The sequence below is a fragment of the Rhinoraja longicauda genome, chromosome 32 (genome assembly GCF_053455715.1).
Source record: "Rhinoraja longicauda isolate Sanriku21f chromosome 32, sRhiLon1.1, whole genome shotgun sequence".
In the NCBI taxonomy this organism is placed as follows: domain Eukaryota; kingdom Metazoa; phylum Chordata; class Chondrichthyes; order Rajiformes; family Arhynchobatidae; genus Rhinoraja; species Rhinoraja longicauda.
In genome coordinates, this window is record NC_135984.1 from 22,213,947 (window position 1) to 22,234,263 (window position 20,317).

Here is a 20,317-nt window from a genome sequence, read left to right on the forward strand (position 1 = left end):
GCGGTCTCTGCAGAAGGTGGAAAGGGGTGGAGATGGGAAGATGTGACTGGTGATGGGATCCCATTGGAGGTGATGCAAATATCAGAGGGTTATGTGTTGGTTGCGAAGGCTGGTGGGGTGAAAGGTAAGGGCCGGGTCTACTATATCCCTGTTGCGTCTGTGGAGAGGGGGGAATGAAAGCAGAACCACGCGACACAGGAGGTGCAGATCCACCTATGGCAGAAGGGGGGAACCTTGGATGTAAGTGAACGGAAAGCCTCATCTTGGGAGAAGATGCGGTGGAGTCAAAGGCATTGATAGTTGGGGGTTGTGTCTTTGCAAGAGGCAGGGTGGGAGGAGGTGCAGTCCAGTTAACAGTGTGAGTTAATTCTACAAATAATGTTTAGAGCAAAAGGAAGAAGGGTCTCGACCCGAAACGTCACCCATTCCTTCTCTCCCGAGATGCTGCCTGACCTGCTGAGTTACTCCAGCATTTTGTGAATAAATCGATTTGTACCAGCATCTGCAGTTATTTTCTTATAGAAAGGACACTTCCTGACTGCATCCAAGGTTTGTTTTCAGTGAGGGAGAGCAGGTATCCACTCAGGGGAAATTATATGTTTGAAAAAAAAAGGGCAAGAACAAAAGTGAAAAATAGATGTGTGACTGTTAAAGGGGTCAATCTATGGAATAGTTGCAACAATGAATTAAAAGAGTGTCGTAATATGTTCAAGAAAATGTTCAAAAATATTATATTTGAAAGATACAAAATATGTGATCAGCACTGAGAAATAACTGACATGACAGAAATGATGTTTCTTGATTATATTTATATTTCTTTCTATGTTTTGTTTATCTGCTTCTGACTTATGAGGTTGTGTTTTTTAAATTATATTTTGTTTTATTGTTTTGTTTCGCTGCTATTTTGGCTAGTTAGGGTAATGCTTTGTTAAGTATTAAGGATAGACACAATAAGCTTTGGCTTCTGCCTACACCTTTTGTTTCGGTCAGAGAATATCATGTGTGATTATATTGTTTGATTTTTGATATAATGATTTGGTGCTATTTGACTTTCACAATTGTACAGTCAATCTGTTGTATTGTATTGACCGGAAATAAATACATAGATAAATAAATGAAAAGAAAAGAAAAGTTGGTAGTTTGTGTTAAGACCAGTCGGTAGCCTCTCCCCTGTGCTGGAGCCCGAGAGATCAAGAAAGAGGAGAGAGATGTCGGAGGTAGTCCAGGTGAATCTGAGGGCACAGTGGGTTAGTGCTGAGGTTAATGAGATCAACACAGACTGCGCGGGGGCAGGGGGCAGCCCCAATTGATGTAGCAGAGAAAGAGTTTGGGATGCTGCTCGTGTTCGTCTGAAACAAGGAGAGTTTGAAGTAACCTGCAAAAAAGCAGGCATGGTTTACAGCGAATGCAGCGCCGGAGACTCAGGTTCGATCCTGACTACGGGTGCTGCACTGTAAGGAGTTTGTACGTTCTCCCCGTGACCTGCGTGGGTTTTCTCCGAGATCTTCGGTTTCCTCCCACACTCCAAAGACGTACAGGTATGTAGGTTAATTGGCTGGGTAAATGTAAAAATTGTCCCTAGTGGGTGTAGGATAGTGTTAATGTGCGGGGATCACTGGGCGGCACGGACTTGGAGGGCCGAAAAGGCCTGTTTCCGGCTGTACATATATGATATGATGATATGATATGATATGGTTGGGGCCCATGTGATTGCCCACAGCTACAACTTTAACTTGGCGAAAGGGAGAGGAGTCAGAAGAGTCGTTGAGGGTGAGGACAAGGTCCACCCAGTGAAGGAAAGTGTTAGTAGAGGGAAATTGATTGGGTCTCTGTTCGAGGACGAAACGGAGGGCAGTGAGACCTTGCTGGTGGGGGATGGAGATGTAAAGGGACTGGACACCCGTGGTAAAGATGAGGCAATGGGGGCCTAAAAAAATGGGAAGTTATTGAAGAGTTGAAGAGGGTGTGAGGTCTTCTTCAGATTGACCGGGAGTCTCCTTCGGTCCTGACCCAAAACGTTACCCATCCTTTTTCTCCAGAGATGCTGCCTGACCCACTGAGTTACTCCATCACTTTTCATCTATCTTTGGTATGAACCAGCATCTGCAATTCATAAGTTGTAGGAGCGGAATTAGGCCACTTGGCCCATCTAGTCTACTCCTGCATTCAATCATGGCTGATCTATCTTTCCCTCTGAACCCCATTCTCCCGCCTGCACCCTGTAACCCACGACACCCGTACCAATCGAGAGTCTGCCCATCTCCGCCTCCTATCCCATTGTTGGGTGGTTTAATGAAGTCAAGGCCTCTCTGCCCCAGTCCATCCCAAGCTGCTGTAAGAGCAGAGACATGTGTAGGAAGGAGCTGCAGATGCTGGTTTACACCGAAGATAGGCACAAAATGCAGGGGTAACCCAGCGGGACAGGCAGCATCTCTGCAGGGAAGGAATGGGTGACGTTTCTATTCAATAAGAGCAGAGAATCTGCTGCCCTTTTAAACGCCACTCGCCCCCTGTTTCCTCTAAAACCAGGTCGCTGCTCCCAGAGGCAGTTGGAGGTGACAAACTATCATCCAGCAAATAGCTCGTCTGACAGAACAGGCACTACTCGGTACAGACGATTTGGTGGGCAATGAAAGGGAGAGCTGTTGTGTTACCTGACTCAAGGGAAATGCTTCTCTCCTTCCCCCTCCCATTTCCTTCCCTAGGGAACTCTTTCTGGATTTTGATCTCAATCCCCATTTTATTAAACAGTCAATTTGTTTCTCAGGGGAGTGACAAGGATAAGGTTGCGTGGTTCATTATCGGCTCTTTCAAAAGCCATAAATTCTTAATCCCTGCTTCAGTGTGAATTAAATTGGGCTCTTCACACTCAACTAACCCCATTCTACATTCCTTTGTACTTCCAGCTCTTAAATCTCCACAGGTTTTTAAGTTTTATTTGGTCGTCTCACGCTCACCTACTACAGATACCAGCTTCCACAGGGACCTCTATGGAGGCTCAGTCATCCTGGTATCAAGCCTGTGGAAATGACTGACAGCCACTGTCTGCTATAAATCCCCCCTCCGCCACAAATCCTCAAGGACAGAATTTATGCGCAAAGAACAAAGAAGCTTAATTTAAAACATTCTAATTTATTTTCATTCTCCTGATCACTGGGCAAATCGGAGCGGCAGCAGATTGTTAATGAGTGGGTGCTTGATGTGTCTATTTGTCTCAATATGTACGGCAGAGCTCTGACAAGATAAATCTGCACCCTCTGTGTTATTGTATGTACTTGTGCCAGCTCCCTGGGCATTCAGGTAGCGCAAGGCATCAAGTCTTGCATAAGGCCAACATCATCGTGCGGCACGGTGGCGCAGCGGTAGAGTTGCTGCCTTACAGCGAATGCAGCGCCGGAGACTCAGGTTCGATCCTGACTACGGGCGCCGTCTGTACGGAGTTTGTACGTTCTCCCCGTGACCTGCGTGGGTTTTCTCCGAGATCTTCGGTTTCCTCCCACACTCCAAAGACGTACAGGTATGTAGGTTAATTGACTGGGTAAATGTAAAAATTGTCCCTAGTGTGTGTAGGATAGTGTTAATGTGCGGGGATCGCTGGGCGGCGCGGACTTGGTGGGCCGAAGGGCCTGTTTCCTCACTGTATCTCTAAATCTAAAAATCCTAGCTTCAAATCCCACCCAAGCAGCACCTTCAGCAGCAACAGACTGGTTCCACCAAGACGCAGCACAGAATGCCACAGGAGATGCTTCTTCCCTGTGGCCATCAAACTGTACAACTCCTCCCCCTTCTGTCACGGGGTAGACTGACTTATGGAAAGGCATATGGATCTACAGGAAAGGGAGGAATATGGGATGTGCGCAGGTAGATGTGTGATGGCTTATTGTCATGTTCGGCACGGGCATTGTGGGCCAAAGGGCCTGTTCTTGTGCTGTACTGTTTTAGGTGAAAAAACTGCAGATGCTGGTTTAAATCGAAGGTAGGCACAAAATGCTGGAGTAACTCAGCAGGTCAGGCAGCATCTCAGGAGAGAAGGAATGGGTGACGTTTTGGGTCGAGACCCTTCCTCAGACTAATCAGTCTGAAGAAGGGTCTCGACCCGAAAAGTCACCCTTTCCTTCTCTCCTGAGATGCTGCCTGACCCACTAAATTACTCCAGCATTTTGTGTCTACCTGTACTGTTCTATCTACAGTGCTGTGGAATTCTCTGCCTCAGATGGCAGTGGAGGCCAATTCTCTGAAAGCATTCAAGAGAGAGCTAGATAGAGCTCTTAAGGATAGCGGAGTCAGAGGGTATGGGGAGAAGGCAGGAACGGGGTACTGATTGAGAATGATCAGCCATGATCTCATTGAATGGTGGTGCGGGCTCGAAGGGCTGAATGGCCTACTCCTGCACCTATTGTCTATTGTCTATTATCTCTTCCATGAGTCTTAAGTCCTAGAGACATAGGCCATTCGGCTCACCATGTCCTTGCTGACAGCACGGACCCATTCGTATTAATCCCATCTTCCAGCATTTGAGCCATAATCTTCAATGCTGAGCAAATTTAAGTGCCTATTGAGATATACACTGCTTCCACCACTCTCTTTGGCAGTGTGTTCCAGGTACTCACTGGGTAAAAATGGTCTCTCTTCAGATCTCCTTCCCTCTTACCCTAAATCCACTTCCCCTCATTTTAATGACCTTCCTCTCACTTTAACGACCTTCCCCTCAATTGGGGGAAAATGTTCCTCCAGTCTACCCCATGTGCACTTTTTTAGCTGAGTTTAGTTTAGGGATACAGTGAGGAGAGTAACCCTTCGGCCCACCGTGTCCATGCCGATCAGCGATCCCCACACACTACTAGCGCTATCCGACACACACAAGGGACAATTTACAATTATACCAAGCCAGTTAACCTACACACCTGTATTTCTTTGGAGTGTGTGAGGAAACCGGAGATCTCGAAGAAAACTCACGCAGGTCACAGGGAGAACGCATGATCTCCATACACTCAGTACCCATCGTCAGGATGGAACCTGGGTCTCTGGCGCTGTAAGGCAGCAACTCTACCACTGCGCCACCGTGCCGCCACCTCCTAACATTATATACCTCATCGCACACCCTCTTAACCAAGACCATTCCGGGGAGAGCGGACCTATCCCCGCCTCTCTCTCCACAGAACTGCTCCATCCCAGGTGAGATCCTGCATTGCCTCCTCTCCATTGCTACTACATCATTCTTGGTCACATTGTGCTCCATCTGGCCAATGTTTAAAGAGTTGGAGCATAATCTCTCTGCTCTTGTACCGAAAGCAGCATCCCGTAGGCCTTCCCAACCACATTATCCCAACCACCTGTGTGGCCTCCGTCAGATTTGATGGTGATGCTGTAGACAAAGACACAATAGATCATACAGCCGTTTCATTCATGCCACAGAGTTCCTTGTGTTAGAGTGTTCATGTGGGACACAGCAACTTGGACATGATGCTCTTGCTCAGTACATAGCAAGTAGTGGGAGATGCAAAAACTGAAGATAGTTCTTGCATGATACCCAGGATTCCTATTTGCAATCATAATTTTGGTTTATAAAGGTTTTAGACAACAAACAATAGGTGCAGGAGTAGGCCATTCGGCCCTTCGAGCCAGCACCGCCATTCACTGTGATCATGGCTGATCACCCATACTCAGTACCCCATTCCCTTGACTCCGCTATTTTTTAAGAGCTCTATCTAATAGACAACAGACAATAGGGTTTTCACACATTTTCCTGTCTCCATCGAATGTATCTACTCCAACTAATGTATCTGAAGTGAAAACTGAAAATGGTGGAAACACTCAGTGGGTCAGGCAGCATCTGAGAAAACACCTGTCATTGTCTTGGGTCCAGGACTGTCCATCACAAGCCGGCACATGGGACACAGTGTCGCAGCGGTAAAGCTGCTGCCTGACAGCGCCAGAGACCCGGGTTCGATCTTGACTATAGGTGCTGTCTGCACAGAGTTTGTGCGTTCTCCCTGGGACCGCGTGGGTTTTCTCCGGGTGCTCTGGTTTCCTCCCACATTCCAGAGACGTACAGGTTTGTAGGTTAATTGGCTTCCCTAAATTGTCCCCAGGATGTAGGATAGAATTAGTGTACAGGTGATCGTAGGTCGGTGTGGACTTGGTGGGCCAAAGGGCCTGTTTCCACACTATGTCTTTAAACTAAACATGAAACATTAACTCAGTCTCACTCTCCACACACACACACTGCCTGACCCGATGATCATTTGCATCATTTTCTGTGTATAATTTGGACCTTTTGGGTTTAGAGTTTAGATACAGCGCGGAAACAGGCCCTATCGGCCCACCTGGTCTGCGCCGACCAGCGATCCCCGCACATTAACACTAACATATACCCACTTTTTTACATTTTTAATATTTACCAAGCCAATTAACCTACAAACCTGTACGTCTTTGGTGTGTGGGAGGAAATTGAAGATTTAGATATACAGCGCAGAAACAGGCCCTTCGGCCCACCGGGTCCGCGCCGCCCAGCGATCCCCGCACATTAACACTATCCTACACCCACTAGGGACAATTTTTTACATTTTCCCAGCCAATTAACCTACAAACCTGTACGTCTTTGGAGTGTGGGAGGAAATCAAAGATCTCGGAGAAAACCCTCGCAGGTCACGGGGAGAACGTACAAACTCCGTAAAGACATCACCCGTAGTCGGGATCGAACCCGGGTCTCCGGCGCTGCATTCGCTGTAAGGCAGCAACTCTACCGCTGCACCACCAACATGCACTGAGACCAACTACTATTGGAAGTCATTGTGCAACAAGGGATCTATGACACACCTCTGACTCAACACTGAGTTTCACTGGATATCTAAGCTGAAGAAGCTGACACCTAGGGGAAGAGATCTGGACACAAGGGGCTCAGGAAGCGACTGAGATAAAGTTACAGTGAATGGTGGCAGCCAGAGAGAGACCTTCCAAAATTTGAATGCTCAGGGACCTGTCCCAATTTGGAAAAGTGTGTAAGAAGGAACTGCAGATGCTGCTTTACACCGAAGATAGACACAATATTCCGCACCTTGTGTCTATTTTTGGTGTAAAGCATCATCTGCAGTTCCTTCTTACGCACTTTTCCAAATTGGGAACTCAGCGGGTTTGGCAGCATCTCAGGAGAAAAAGAATAGGAGACGTTTCGGGTCGAAACCCTTCATCAGACCAAGAGTCAGGGAGGGCTTTGTTTTCTCAAATCAAGGATCAGGATCGAACCCAGGTCTCTGGTATCACAAAAAGCTGGAGTAACTCAGCGGGTCAGGCAGCATCTCAGGAGAGAAAGAATGGGAGACCCGAAACGTCACCCATTCCTTCTCTCCTAAGATGCTGCCTGACCCGCTGAGTTACTCCAGCTTTTTGTGATACCTTCCATTTGTACCAGCATCTGCAGGTATTTTCCTACAGAACCCAGGTCTCTGGTGCTGTGAGGCAGCACTTCAAACTGACTCTAGAAGGGTTTCTATCCGAAACTTCACCTATTCCTTTTCCCCAAGGTTGCTGCCTGACCTGCTGAGTTACTCCAGCATTTTGTGTCTACATCCAATTTGGAAAAGATTTAATAACATCATTTATTTAATCAGGGTCAGTGGAAATGTTATTAAATTCGAGCAATCAACACTCACAGACCCAGCTCCCCACAACACCCTCACACATGCACATTTCACACTTTGCAGCAATCTCATTCGCATACATCACAACTGGTTAACGTTTCCATTTGCAGGAGAACTTGACAGTGGAAATGCAGGGTGCAACAGCAAACTGGTGTGGGTTACTATGTAGCACAGGTGTTCACAAGGAACTAGGGGTCACTGTTAATGTTAGCTCTTAGCTTCAATTCCAACTGAAGTGGCAGTTGGATGTTTGTGCGAGAATAGTGGTGGCTTGTTGCAACCACATGGACTCCTGAAGAGACTGCCTCGAAGGAAGGAAGGTAGACACAAAAAGCTGGAGTAACTCAGCAGGACAGGCAGCATCTCTGGCGAGAAGGAATGGGTGACGTTTCGGGTCGAGACCCTTGATGTACTTGTGAAAGAGGATCTCAGCAACAACAACAAAAAATCACCAGGTTGATTCCTGGCTTTCGTTATATGACAAGTGATACAGAAGCCTGAAGTCCCTCACCACCAAGTTCAGGAACAGCTACTTCCCGACAACTATCAGGTTATTGAAACAATCTACACAACCCTAATCCAACCTCAACAACAGACCACAAGGCCCACCTTTTGAACTATATGGACTATTGCTTTCTAATAGTTTTTGCAATAATGTCTTGCATCTTTTGAAGCCTTCTTTCTTTTAGCTTTTTATGTGTAATTGGCATATAATTTATAAAGTACATTTGCGTTATATGGACATATTTTCTAATGTTGTTTTGGTTAAAATGTCTTGCCTTTTACAGTTTTTTACATGAAATGTATGTATAATTTTCTAATGCATATAATATGTAATTTGCTTTGGTGTGTTTGTCTGGGTCTAAGTATCTTTGATATTGCTGCAAACAAGATGTTTCATTGTACCTGTACCTCAACGTACTCATGCATGGACAATAAATTTGAACTTGGCGAAAATTTAGAAGAATGAGTGATGATCCCACAGATATGTACAAAATGCTTCAGCTGGGAGAAACCAAGTCGATGTTTCCTCTGGCTACCATACCTAAAACTCGGGTCATGACCTCAAAAGAAGGGGTCAGCTAGACGTTTAGATATTAAGGGATATGCAGAAAGTGGGGCTGAACTAAAAAATCAACCAAGTGAATGAATGGACGAGTGGGCTCAAGGAGCCAAATGATCTATTTCACTTCTGCATTTTATGTTCTTACGCTTGGAGAGCGGTAGGGTGGCGCAGCGGTGGAGTTGCTACCTCACAGCGCCAACGACCCTGGTTTCTCCCCGTGACCGCGTGGGTTTTCTCCGGGTGTTCCGGTTTCCTCCCACACTACAAAGACATATAGGTTTGTTGGTTAATTGGCTTTGTTAAAATTGTAAATTGTCAGCTGTGTGCAGGAGAGTGCTAATGTACGGGGTGATAGTTGATCGGCGTGGACTTGGTGGGCCGAAGGGCCTCTTTCTGCACTGAATCGCTAAAGTCTAAAGCAGAGGAGAGCGGAGGGAGATTTAATTGAGGGGCATAACATTCAGAGTTCCCAGATGTGAATTGAAAAGATCCATTTTTCTTAAAAGAGAATTCATTAACTATTGGGGGTAATTGGCACATATAAATGGAAAAAAATATAGAAGCAAAAGGCAAAGGGTTGCCGTATGATCTCCCATGTCTGTCATTCCCTCTGTCTTTATTCTGTCAATCTGGGTCTTGAATACAACTTAATAACATAAAATGCACAGCCCTTCAGAGGAAGAGAATTCAAAAGATTTACAGCTGTGTCGAGGAAATTTTCCTCATCTTCGTTATCCTCTTAACCCGAGGACGATGCTAATTCTAGATTCTCCAGCTCAAAGAGACATTTTAAACTGCATCTATCTTCTTAATCCTTCCAAGCCTACTAAGACTGAATGAAATTACTTCTGGTTCTTTAGGTAAGAACAGGTCAAAACCTTTGCAATCTCTCTTTGTAGAACAGCCCTTTCATTCGAGGAGTCTAACTACTTAATCTAAACTACACCAGCTCCAAGGCAAGGTGCTTTCTTTAGGTCGAGGGATTAAAACGGGATTGATTCCTCCAAGTGACCAGGTTTCCTTCTCCTCCCTTGTCCTACTGTTCTGGTGTAGCTTCTGTGTAGGTTTGACAAGAGTCACATTTTCACAGTGGTTCCAGATTCAAGAGTGTTTAATTGTCATATGTACTGACAACAGAACTATGAAACTGTTACTTCCAGCAGCAAATATAAGCCTGTAAACTCAATACACACAGATAATGCATAATAAACAAAAACAAAATCAATAAATTAATAACCACAATACTAGCGCAAAAAAAGCGCATAGTTTCAATGCAAACAAAGATGGTCCCTGGAAGTTCACAGTTGATATTAGTGTTGCGTAATATTTAAGAGCCTGATGGTTATTGTGCAACGTCGAGCAGGCCATCATTTGGTGGCGCAGCGGTAGAGCTGCTGCCTTACAGCACTAAAACCTGGGTTAGATCCGTGCGGAGTTTACACGTTCTCCTTGTGACCGCGTGGGTTTTTACGGTGTGCTCCGGTTTCCTCCCACACTCCAAAGATGTGCAGGTTTGTAGGTTGATTGGCCTCTGTAATTGTAATCAGTAATTTAGTAGACAATAGACAATAGGTGCAGTGGTAGGCCATTCGGCCCTTCGAGCCAGCATCACCATTCAATGTGATCATGGCTGATCATTCTCAATCAGTACCCCGTTCCTGCCTTCTCCCCATACCCCCTGACTCCGCTATCCTTAAGAGCTCTATCCAACTCTCTCTTGAATGCATTCAGAGAATTGGCCTCCACTGCCTTCTGAGGCAGAGAATTCCACAGATTTACAACTCTCTGACTGAAAAAGTTTTTCCTCATCTCAGTTCTAAATGGCCTACCCCTTATTCTTAAACTGTGGCCCCTTGTTCTGGACTCCCCCAACATTGGGAACATGTTTTCTTCCTCGAACGAGTCCAACCCCTTAATAATCTTACATGTTTCGATAAGATCCACTGTCAACCTGACAGCACAAACAAGGCCGCTCTCAGTGCACACTGCCGAAAACATGCAGCACATTTTGGTAGAATGTCCTTATAAAAACACTGATGTCTATGCTTTGATCCTTGATGAGGCTTAATGCTTAGTTTAATTTAGAGATACAGCGTGGAAACAAGCCCTTTCGCCCACCGAGTCCACGCCGACCACCAATCTACTAGCCAGCTAGTCGACTAGCTCTGCATTAGCTCTACACTTACTTCAGTAAGGCATTTGACAAGGTTCCACATGGAAGGTTGATTAAGAAGGTTAAATCGTTGGGTATTAATAGTGAGGTTGCAAGATGGATTCAACAATGGCTGAATGGGAGATACCAGAGGGTAACGGTTGACAATTGTATGTCAGGTTGGAGGCCAGTGTCTAGTGGAGTACCCCAAGGATCTGTGTTGGGTCCACTGTTGTTTGTCATTTACATTAATGATCTGGATGATGGTGTGGCAAATTGGATTAGTAAATATGCAGATGATACTAAGATAGGTGGTGTAGTTGATAGTGAGGTAGATTTTCAAAGTCTACAGAGAGACTTGGGTCTTTTGGAAGGGTGGGCTGAAAGATGGCAGATGGAGTTTAATGCTGATAAGTGTGAGGTGCTGCATTTTGGTAGGACAAATCAAAATAGGACGTACAGGGTAAATGGTAGGGAATTGAGGAATGCAGTGGAACAGAGGGATCTGGGAATAACTGTGCATTGTTCCCTGAAGGTGGAATCTCACGTGGATAGGGTGGTGAAGAAGGCGTTTGGTATGCTTGCCTTTATAAATCAGAGCATCGAGTATAGAAGTTGGGATGTAATGTTAAAATTGTACAGGGCATTGGTGAGGCCGAATCTGGAGTATGGTGTGCAGTTCTGGTCGCCAAATTATAGGAAGGATGTCGACAAAATGGAGAGGGTACAGAGGAGATTTACTAGAATGTTGCCTGGGTTTCAGCACAGGCTACAGAGAGAGGTTGAACAGGTTGGGTCTTTATTCTTTGGAGCGTAGAAGGTTGAGGGGGGACTTGATAGAGGTTTTTTAAATTTTGAGAGGGACGGACAGAGTTGACGTGGGTAGGCTTTTCCCTTTGAGAGTGGGGAAGATTCCAACAAGGGGACGGACATAGCTTCAGAATTGAGGGACAAAGGTTTAGGGGTAACATGAGGGGGAATTTCTTTACTCAGAGGATGGTGGCTGTATGGAATGGGCTTCCGGTGGAAGTGGTGGAGGCTGGCTCGATTTTATTATTTAAGAGTAAATTGGATAGGTATATGGATAGGAGGGGATTAGAGGGTTATGGTCTGAGTGCAGGTAGATGAGACTAGGTCAGGGAGAATGGTCGGCGTGGACTGGTAGGGCCGGACAGGCCTGTTTCCATGCTGTAGTTGTTATATGGTTATATGGTTATAGCTCTAATCGACACGCTAGGGGGCAATTCAAAGAAGCCATTTGACGTGCAAACCTGTAAGTCATTGGAATGTGAGAGGAAACGGGAGTCCCCGGATAAAACCCACGCGGTCACGGGGAGAACGTCCAAACTCCGTACAGACAGCGCCCGTGGTCAGGATTGAACTCGGGTCTCTGGCGCTGTAAGGCAACGACTTGATCGCTGCACCATGTCTGAAATGTTGTGGAGAGTTTGGCTGAACATGTCTCCTTGATAAGAGCCTTTCTCTGAACCCCCCCCCCCACTCCCTCCTCTTGCTGAAGCTTATCTGTTCTTTTCTCCATTGCTTTTGCCTTTGTTATATTGCTCTGTGGGGGGAATACCAAACAAATCCAGCACTTTTGGTCAATCCATGGCATAAACCAGCACGTGCAGTTCTTTTTTTCTGTGCTGCTCTATGTTCTATGTAAGCAAACTATATCACATTCATTTAAATCTACACAACCTTGCTAACCTAACCATGACTAATTGATAGAATTCTACATCCTTCGCAACAAAATGGTCACCAATTCTTAAATTAAAAAAGTAAAACAACAGAAATCTCCAGAATTACCTGCGATTAAAATACTGTAATACAATGGCAGAACATAAATGAGGATAATAGACAATAGACAATAGGTGCAGGAGGAGGCCATTCGGCCCTTCGAGCCAGCACCGCCATTCAATGTGATCATGGCTGATCATTCTCAATCAGTACCCCGTTCCTGCCTTCTCCCCATACCCCCTGACTCCGCTATCCTTAAGAGCTCTATCTAGATTCCGCTATCCTTAAGAGCTCTATCTAGGATAGACACAAAAAGCTGGAGTAAACAGCTGGTCAGGTAAAATCTCTGGAGAAAAGGAATAGGTGACGTTTCGGGTCGGGAACTTTCTTCAAACTGAGAGTCAAGGGAGAGAGGGTAATGAGGATACATTAAAGGGATAAAAAAAACTGGAATGTTCCAAGACTTCAGTGCTGATATTTAAAGATGAATCCTGATTTAATAACATCTGGCCTGTAAAGAGGATTGAGCAGAACGTACTGTGTCTCTTTTGTGATGAATAATGAATAGACAGTAGGTCCAGTGATCTTTTTCAACATCTGGAAAGTCCATTTTAAGTTTTCAATGGTTGAAAACTTTTACATATTAAATGCCATTTCATTGCATGCAATACAATTTACAAAAAATAAGAGCACTAAGACAAGAGAGAGAAAAAGAGCTCTAAATTGTTAACAAGGCATGGAATATCTTACAACAATATTATTTTAAATAACAAAAAATTTCACTGTAGTTTGAACAACAAAAAAAATCTCATAATTAAAATGACTAAGACGACCTGTACTGCAAACTATTATGATATTGTAGCATGGAACCAACACATTTTTTCCACTATTCTCCCACATCGGACAATACTAAAAAAGTATGTGGGTGAGATCCAATTTTTAAATTAATTTCAGGGATCTCATTCTTGGAATTCCACACAGCGTTCTCTGGGTGAGACTTCTGCAGACTCAACAGTTTCTCTCCGTTTACTTCAGACCCACCTGTTGGCTTTCTTGGTAGGTAGGAGGAGGTACGCCCTGGGTGGCCATCATGGTCAGTGATGATGCAGGGGACGCATGTTGCATCATGGGATTGTTTCACATCTAGAACCTGAGGGAACAATCAATAAAAATGGCGTTTACAACACCTGAGGATGTTCAGAAGAAAAGAAGTGTACTTAGCTGGCTTAGTGGGAGGGGGAGAGGGTGGGAGGAGAGCAACGGGGAAAAGAACGTGTGGGGGGGGTGAGTGAGGGGGAAGCGCGAGGAAGGATGAGGGGATCGCATAAGGGGGAGAGCAAGGGAGGCGAGCGAGAGGTGGGAAGAAGGAAGCGGAGAGTGAGAGAAGGGGAGAGTGAGAGGGAGAGTGAGGGGGAGAGTGTGAGGGGGGAGAGAGCGATGAGGGGAGAGCGCGAGCGGGGAGAGCGCGAGCAGGGAGAGCGAGGAGGGATAGCGAGAGGGGGGAGTGCGAGGCGGAGAGCAAAGGGGGAGAGCAAGAGGGGGAGAGCGAGGGGGGAGAGTGAGGGGGAGAGCAAGGGGGGAGTGCGAGGCGGAGAGCAAAGGGGGAGAGCAAAGGGGGAGAGCAAGAGGGGGAGAGCGAGGGGAGAGAGCGAGGGGGGAGAGCGAGAGGAGGGAGTGCGAGGCGGGGAGCAAAGGCGGAGAGCAAGAGGGGGAGAGCGTGAGGGGGGAGTGTGAGGGGGGGAGAGCGAGGTGGGGAGAGCGAGGGGGGAGTGCAAGGTGGGAGAGCGAGGGGCGGAGGGGGGAGCGAGGGGGGAGAGCGAGTGGGGAGAATGAGGGGGAGAGACCGAGGGGGGAGAGCGAGGGGGGAGAGCGAGGGGGGAGAGCGAGGGGGGAGAGTGAGGGGGAGAGCGAGGGGGGAGAGCGAGGGGGGAAAGCGAGGGAGGAGAGCGAGGGGGGAGAGCGAGGGGGAGAGCGAGGGGGGAGAGCGAAGGGACAAGGAATAAGGTGGTAAAATTACTCAATAATCCAGCCTTGGGTTCCTTCTGCAGTAACAAACCACAATACTTCTGTATTCCTTAAAGCAAGACTTTGGGTAAGATCACTAACAAATACGCACCTCGGCTCCTTAATTTATTGCCAATGATTGCCTTAGAATATTGGTCTTTTTAGCAACATTTGTCTTAAAATCATCTTTACTTTGCATTGACGCTGCACAATCTGTTTAGGAGTTAGTACGATGGGGCTGGTATAAGTAGTATTTTCATACACAAAAGATACAGTCGGGGGTTGCAGTTTAGCAAATCAGAAATAGGAAATGTCAATCACAAACATTCATTCGAAAAGCAAGTAAAGAAAGGAGGAAGAATGAAAAATACCAAGAGATGGAAATATAGCAAGAGGAGGGAGAATCCCGGCTAGCCATGAACCGGGGACCTGCCCGGAAGGTTGAAGAGGAGGGAGTGGACAACTGCGGCCGATCACCTCTTCATGGCAGAAGGTGCCCTCCCCCACGCCCTCCCCCACCCCCGCCACATGCTGCGGCCGTACCTAACAGCAGGCCCGGCTCGTCTGCCCAGAGAGGGGGGGGAGTCGCCCGGTAGGCGGGAGGCAGGGCACTGCCTCGTTCTTGGAACGGGCCGCTGGAGGCCCTGCAGCAGCCTGAGGCTCGGCTGGACCGGGCACCTCTCCAGGAGGCCGAGCGCTTGGACCGCACGCGGCCTGCAGCGGTGGAGGACATTACGACTGCGCTTGACCAGGCCAACCCTGCAACCCCACCAGGACAACAGGCCTTCATGGTCAGGTCAGGATCCCTGCACTTACAACAACTGGAACTTGAAAAATGGCACCCAAAACGGACGACTGTGTACGGTCTCAGTGTACTGCTGCTGTGCACTTGTACTGTATCTGAGATGCTTATCTACGAGGTGTCTAAGTACTTATGTATTATACCTTACCGAACTGTATACAAAAATAAATTTCACTGTACCTGTGACAATAAAGTGCCATTGAATCTATGAAGAGTCTCTTGAGCTAGTTTAGCAATTATGTTAGCTCAAGGTTAATATTTATTTTAATACCATTGACTACACTACACTTGGTGTTAAAACCCTTTGTACTTTATTGGTTTATTAATATCTGCTACGGACACTTCAACCAACCCAGAATCCACTGGCTTTCAGCTTCAAATTTCTGCTAATCGTTAGATGAAGAAGTCATTTCCGATTTCACGCTTCAGGGATCCAGCTGGGATTTTGAGCTGGGAAAGAGTGAGGAAGAAGGAATGGCAGGAAATGGCAGGGAAAGGATTTCAAAGAATGCAGCTTATTGACTGAGGGACCAGAGGAGGAATATGGACAGAAGCAGCATTTGGAACGGGAGCAAAAAGGAGAAGGGTTGAAAACCAGCCAGCAAGCCCATGATGGCAATGTTTAATAGTAGCATTGTAAAAGATTTTATATAGTCACGTAGGTTGTGTTTTAGGTGACCTTGCCCAAAGGGTTATTTTAAGGAATACAGTTGTACAGTGGTTAGTTACTGCAGCAGTAGCCCAGAGCTAGGGTTATTGATCCAGAAACACAAGTATGAATCCTCCCAGTGCAGATGAGAATAATTACATTGAGATAAGTTAACAGAATTTAATATATAAGGATGGCACGGTGGCGCAGAGATAGAGTTGCTGCCTTACAGCGCCAGAGTCACGGGTTCGATCCTGCATAGGTTTTCTCCAGGTGCTCTGGTTTCCCTCCACATTCCAAAGACGTACAGGTTTGTAGGTTAATTTGCTTGATAAAAGTGTAAGTAGTCCATAGTGTGAGCAGGGTAGTGTTAGTGTGCGGGAACGCTAGTCGGCATGGACTCGGTGGGCTGAAGGGCCTGTTTCTGCGCTGTATCTCTAAACTGAAAACAAAACTCAAATATTTGAAATATAAAGCCAGCATCTGTGAAACGACCAGAAGCTATTATGAAAGTCTATTGGTACATCCTCCAGGTAACTAGGTTAATTCCCGGAATGGCGGGACTGTCGTATGTTGAAAGATTGGAGCGGCTAGGCTTGTATACACTGGAATTTAGGATGAGAGGGGATCTTATTGAAACATATAAGATTATTAAGGGGTTGGACACGTTAGAGGCAGGAAACATGTTCCCAATGGTGGGGGAGTCCAGAACCAGGGGCCACAGTTTAAGAATAAGGGGCAGGCCATTTAGAACGGAGATGAGGAAAAACTTTTTCAGTCAGAGAGTTGTAAATCTGTGGAATTCACTGCCTCAGAAGGCAGTGGAGGCCAAGTCTCTGAATGCATTCAAGAGAGAGCTAGATAGAGCTCTTAAGGATAGCGGAGTCAGGGGGTATGGGGAGAAGGCAGGAACGGGGTACTGATTGAGAATGATCACCCATGATCACATTGAATGATGGTGCTGGCTCTAAGGGCCGAATGGCCTACTCCTGCACCTATTGTCTATTGTCTAATGTAACAATATATGGTTGGGCCCATATACAACTCCAGACCGATCTTCTAGCTTCAGAACTAACCAACCAAAGCCTCATTTCCCATGGCATGGACAACAAATGCTGGGCTCATCATTCATTTGGTCCAAATATGGAGTCTGACTTGACAGGATAGCCCAGACAATCAGGACAACTTGTAGAAACAACTGTAGATGCTGATTTATATCAAAGATAGACACAAAGTGCTGGAATAACTCATCGGGTCAGGCAGCATCTATAAAGAAAAAGGATGGGTGACGTTTTACATAAAGAAATGTCCCAACCTGAAACAACACCCATCCTTTTTCTCCAGAGAAGCTACCTGACCTGTTGAGTTACTCCAGCAGTTTGTGTCTATCTATAGTCAGGGCAGCTTGCCACTTTCAATATTCATTTCACAAAAGAATTAATAATTCGGGAAGTTCGTAATTAAGTTCGTAACTCTCTTTGTGCCCAACTGCCAGTCTCTCAAGTAAGGCTCACTTATTGTTCTCAACCAAAACCATAGGTTTAAGGTGAGGAGGGGAAAGACTTTTAATAGGAACTCGAGGGGCAATTTATTTTTTACACTAAGACCGGTGGGTGTACGGAATGAGCTGCCAGAGAAGGCTATTGAGGCAAGTACTGTCACAACATTGAAAAGGCATTTGGACAGGTACATGGATAGGACAGGTTTAGAGGGATATGGGCAAAACTCAGGCAGGTGGGACTACTGCAGATGGGGCATGTTGGTCGGTATGGGCAAGTTGGGCTGAAGGGCCTGTCTCCATGCAGTATGACTCTATGACTCTAATTACAATCATTTCCAGGAAATTTAAGTGGTGAAAATGATAGAAATTTTCATGCTTCCAGAACTTATGGACCATTTATGTCATTGGTCGGCCATCCCAAACAAGTTCATGATCAAAGCAAAATTACTCTGATTAACAGTTTGCACAGTGGTGCAGTGCCTCATAGCTTGAGCCGTTTCAATGAAAAATCAAATGCAATTAATAATCTTGCAAGTTGATAATCAAAGATGGCAGAGTGACCCAGGTTCTACCCTGACCTCTGATGATGTAGTTTGCACATTCTCCCTGTGACCATGTGGATTCCCTCCGGGTGCTCCGGTTTCCCCCCACATCCGCAAGACAGGGGTTTGTAAGTTCAGTTTAGTTTAGAGATATAGCACGGAAACAGGCCCTTCAGCCCACCCAGTCCGTGCCAACTAGTGATCTCCACACATTAACACTACCCTACACACACTAGGGACAATTTACACTTATATCAAGCCAATTAACCTACAAATCTGTGCGCCTGGAGTGTGGGAGGAAACCGAAGATCTCGGAGAAAACCCACGCGGTCACAGGGAGAACGTACTACCTCAGTACAGACAGCACCTGTGGTTGGGATCGAACCCGGGTGTCCGGCACCGTAAGCGCTGTAAGGCAGCAACTCTGCCGCTGCGCCTCCGTTCCTCTGTAAATTGCTCCCATTGTGTAGAGAGTGGATGAGAAAGTGGGATGGCATAGAAGGCTGATCAATAGTTGGTGTGGACTCAGTGGGTCGAAGGGCCTGTTTGTGTGCTTGATCTCTATATGAAGCTAAACTAAATTATAAAATAAACAGAACGCCAGACGCTGGAAATTTGAAATAATTAACTAAACTTCTGGAAGCACTCAGCAAGTCAGTCAGTATCTGTGGTAGGAAAACCTGTTCACGTTTAGAGACACAGCGTGAAAACAGGCCCTTTGGCCCACCGAGTCCACGCCGGCCGATGATCACGCGTGCACCAGTTTCATCCGACACACAGGGGACAATTTACAGAAGCTAACTAATCTACAAAACTGCATGTCGTTAGAATGTGGAAGGAAACTAGAGCACCTGGAGAAAAACCCACGGGTCACAGGGAGAAAATACAAAATCCATCCAGACAGCACCCGCAGTCAGAATCGAACCGGGTTTCTGGTGCTGTAAGGCAGCAACTCTACCGCTGCGCCACCGTACCGCATCATGTTTCAGATCTAAGATTCTTTGTTTTAACCTGCTGAATGTTTCCAGCATTTTCTATTTTTAGTACTTTGAGTTTCACTTGAAAGAAACCTGACCAGTGTGCACTGTGCTTCTATTCTCCCTTGCTGCAATCCCTGATCGATATCATATCATATCATATACATACAGCCGGAAACAGGCCTTTTCGGCCCTCCAAGTCCGTGCCGCCCAGCGATCCCCGTACATTAACACTATCCTACACCCACTAGGGACAATTTTTACATTTACCCAGCCAATTAACCTACATACCTGTACGTCTTTGGAGTGTGGGAGGAAACCGAAGATCTCGGAGTAAACCCACGCAGGTCACGGGGAGAACGTACAAACTCCTTACAGTGCAGCACCTGTAGTCAGGATCGAACCTGAGTCTCCGGCGCTGCATTCGCTGTAAAGCAGCAACTCTACCGCTGCGCTACCGTGCCGCTACCGTATCGGAGATTACTGCTTGCTGTCAGTGCCATCTACTCTTCCTCAATCAAATGGCTGTACTTTACGCATGAGCCCAGTCCACCCGCATCACAAGGCCAATCACTCTGGAAAATATCAGTGACAATTCCAACTCCATTTACATTTTGGTCATTGCTGGATTCTCTTCCCTTCTACTTTGAAACAAAGAGTGGCATGGTGGTGCAGCGGTAGTGTTGCTGCCTTACGGCACCAGAGACCCGGGTTCGACCCTGACTACGTATGCTCTCTGTACGGAGTTTGTACATTCTCCGTGCGACCACGTGGGTTTTCTCCAGGTGCTCCCGTGTCCACCCACACTCTAAAGACGTACATGTTTGTAGATTAATTGGCTTCAGTAAAAATTGTACAAGATTGTTCCCAGTGTGGAGGGTGGTGCTAGTGTATGGGGTGATCGATGGTCAGGGTGTATGGGGTGATCGATGTTCGGGGTGTATGGGGTGATCGATGGTCGGGGTGTATGGGGTGATCGATGGTCAGGGTGATCGATGTTTGGGGTGTATGGGGTGATCGATGGTCGGGGTGATCGATGTTTGGGGTGTATGGGGTGATCGATGGTCGGGGTACATGGGGTGATCAATGGTCGGGGTGATCGATGTTCGGGGTGTATGGGGTGATCGATGGTCGGGGTACATGGGGTGATCAATGGTCGGGGTATATGGGGTGATCGATGGTCGGGGTGATCGATGTTCGGGGTGTATGGGGTGATCGATGGTCAGGGTGATCGATGTTTGGGG

The 20,317-nt window shown here is 46.5% G+C and overlaps 1 protein-coding gene across 5 annotated transcripts in view; it reads right to left on the minus strand.

Moving 5' to 3' along the window:
• The window catches only part of pknox2 (pbx/knotted 1 homeobox 2), a 411,407-nt gene that overhangs the window by 134,454 nt on the left and 256,636 nt on the right, over positions 1-20,317 (minus strand). For all 5 annotated transcript variants that reach the window (XM_078427015.1, XM_078427017.1, XM_078427016.1 and 2 more), the window contains exon 4: positions 13,640-13,748. In XM_078427015.1, coding sequence (XP_078283141.1) covers positions 13,640-13,726 — 87 coding nt within the window. In that variant the 5' untranslated portion in view covers positions 13,727-13,748. The remainder of the gene's footprint in view (positions 1-13,639; positions 13,749-20,317) is intronic.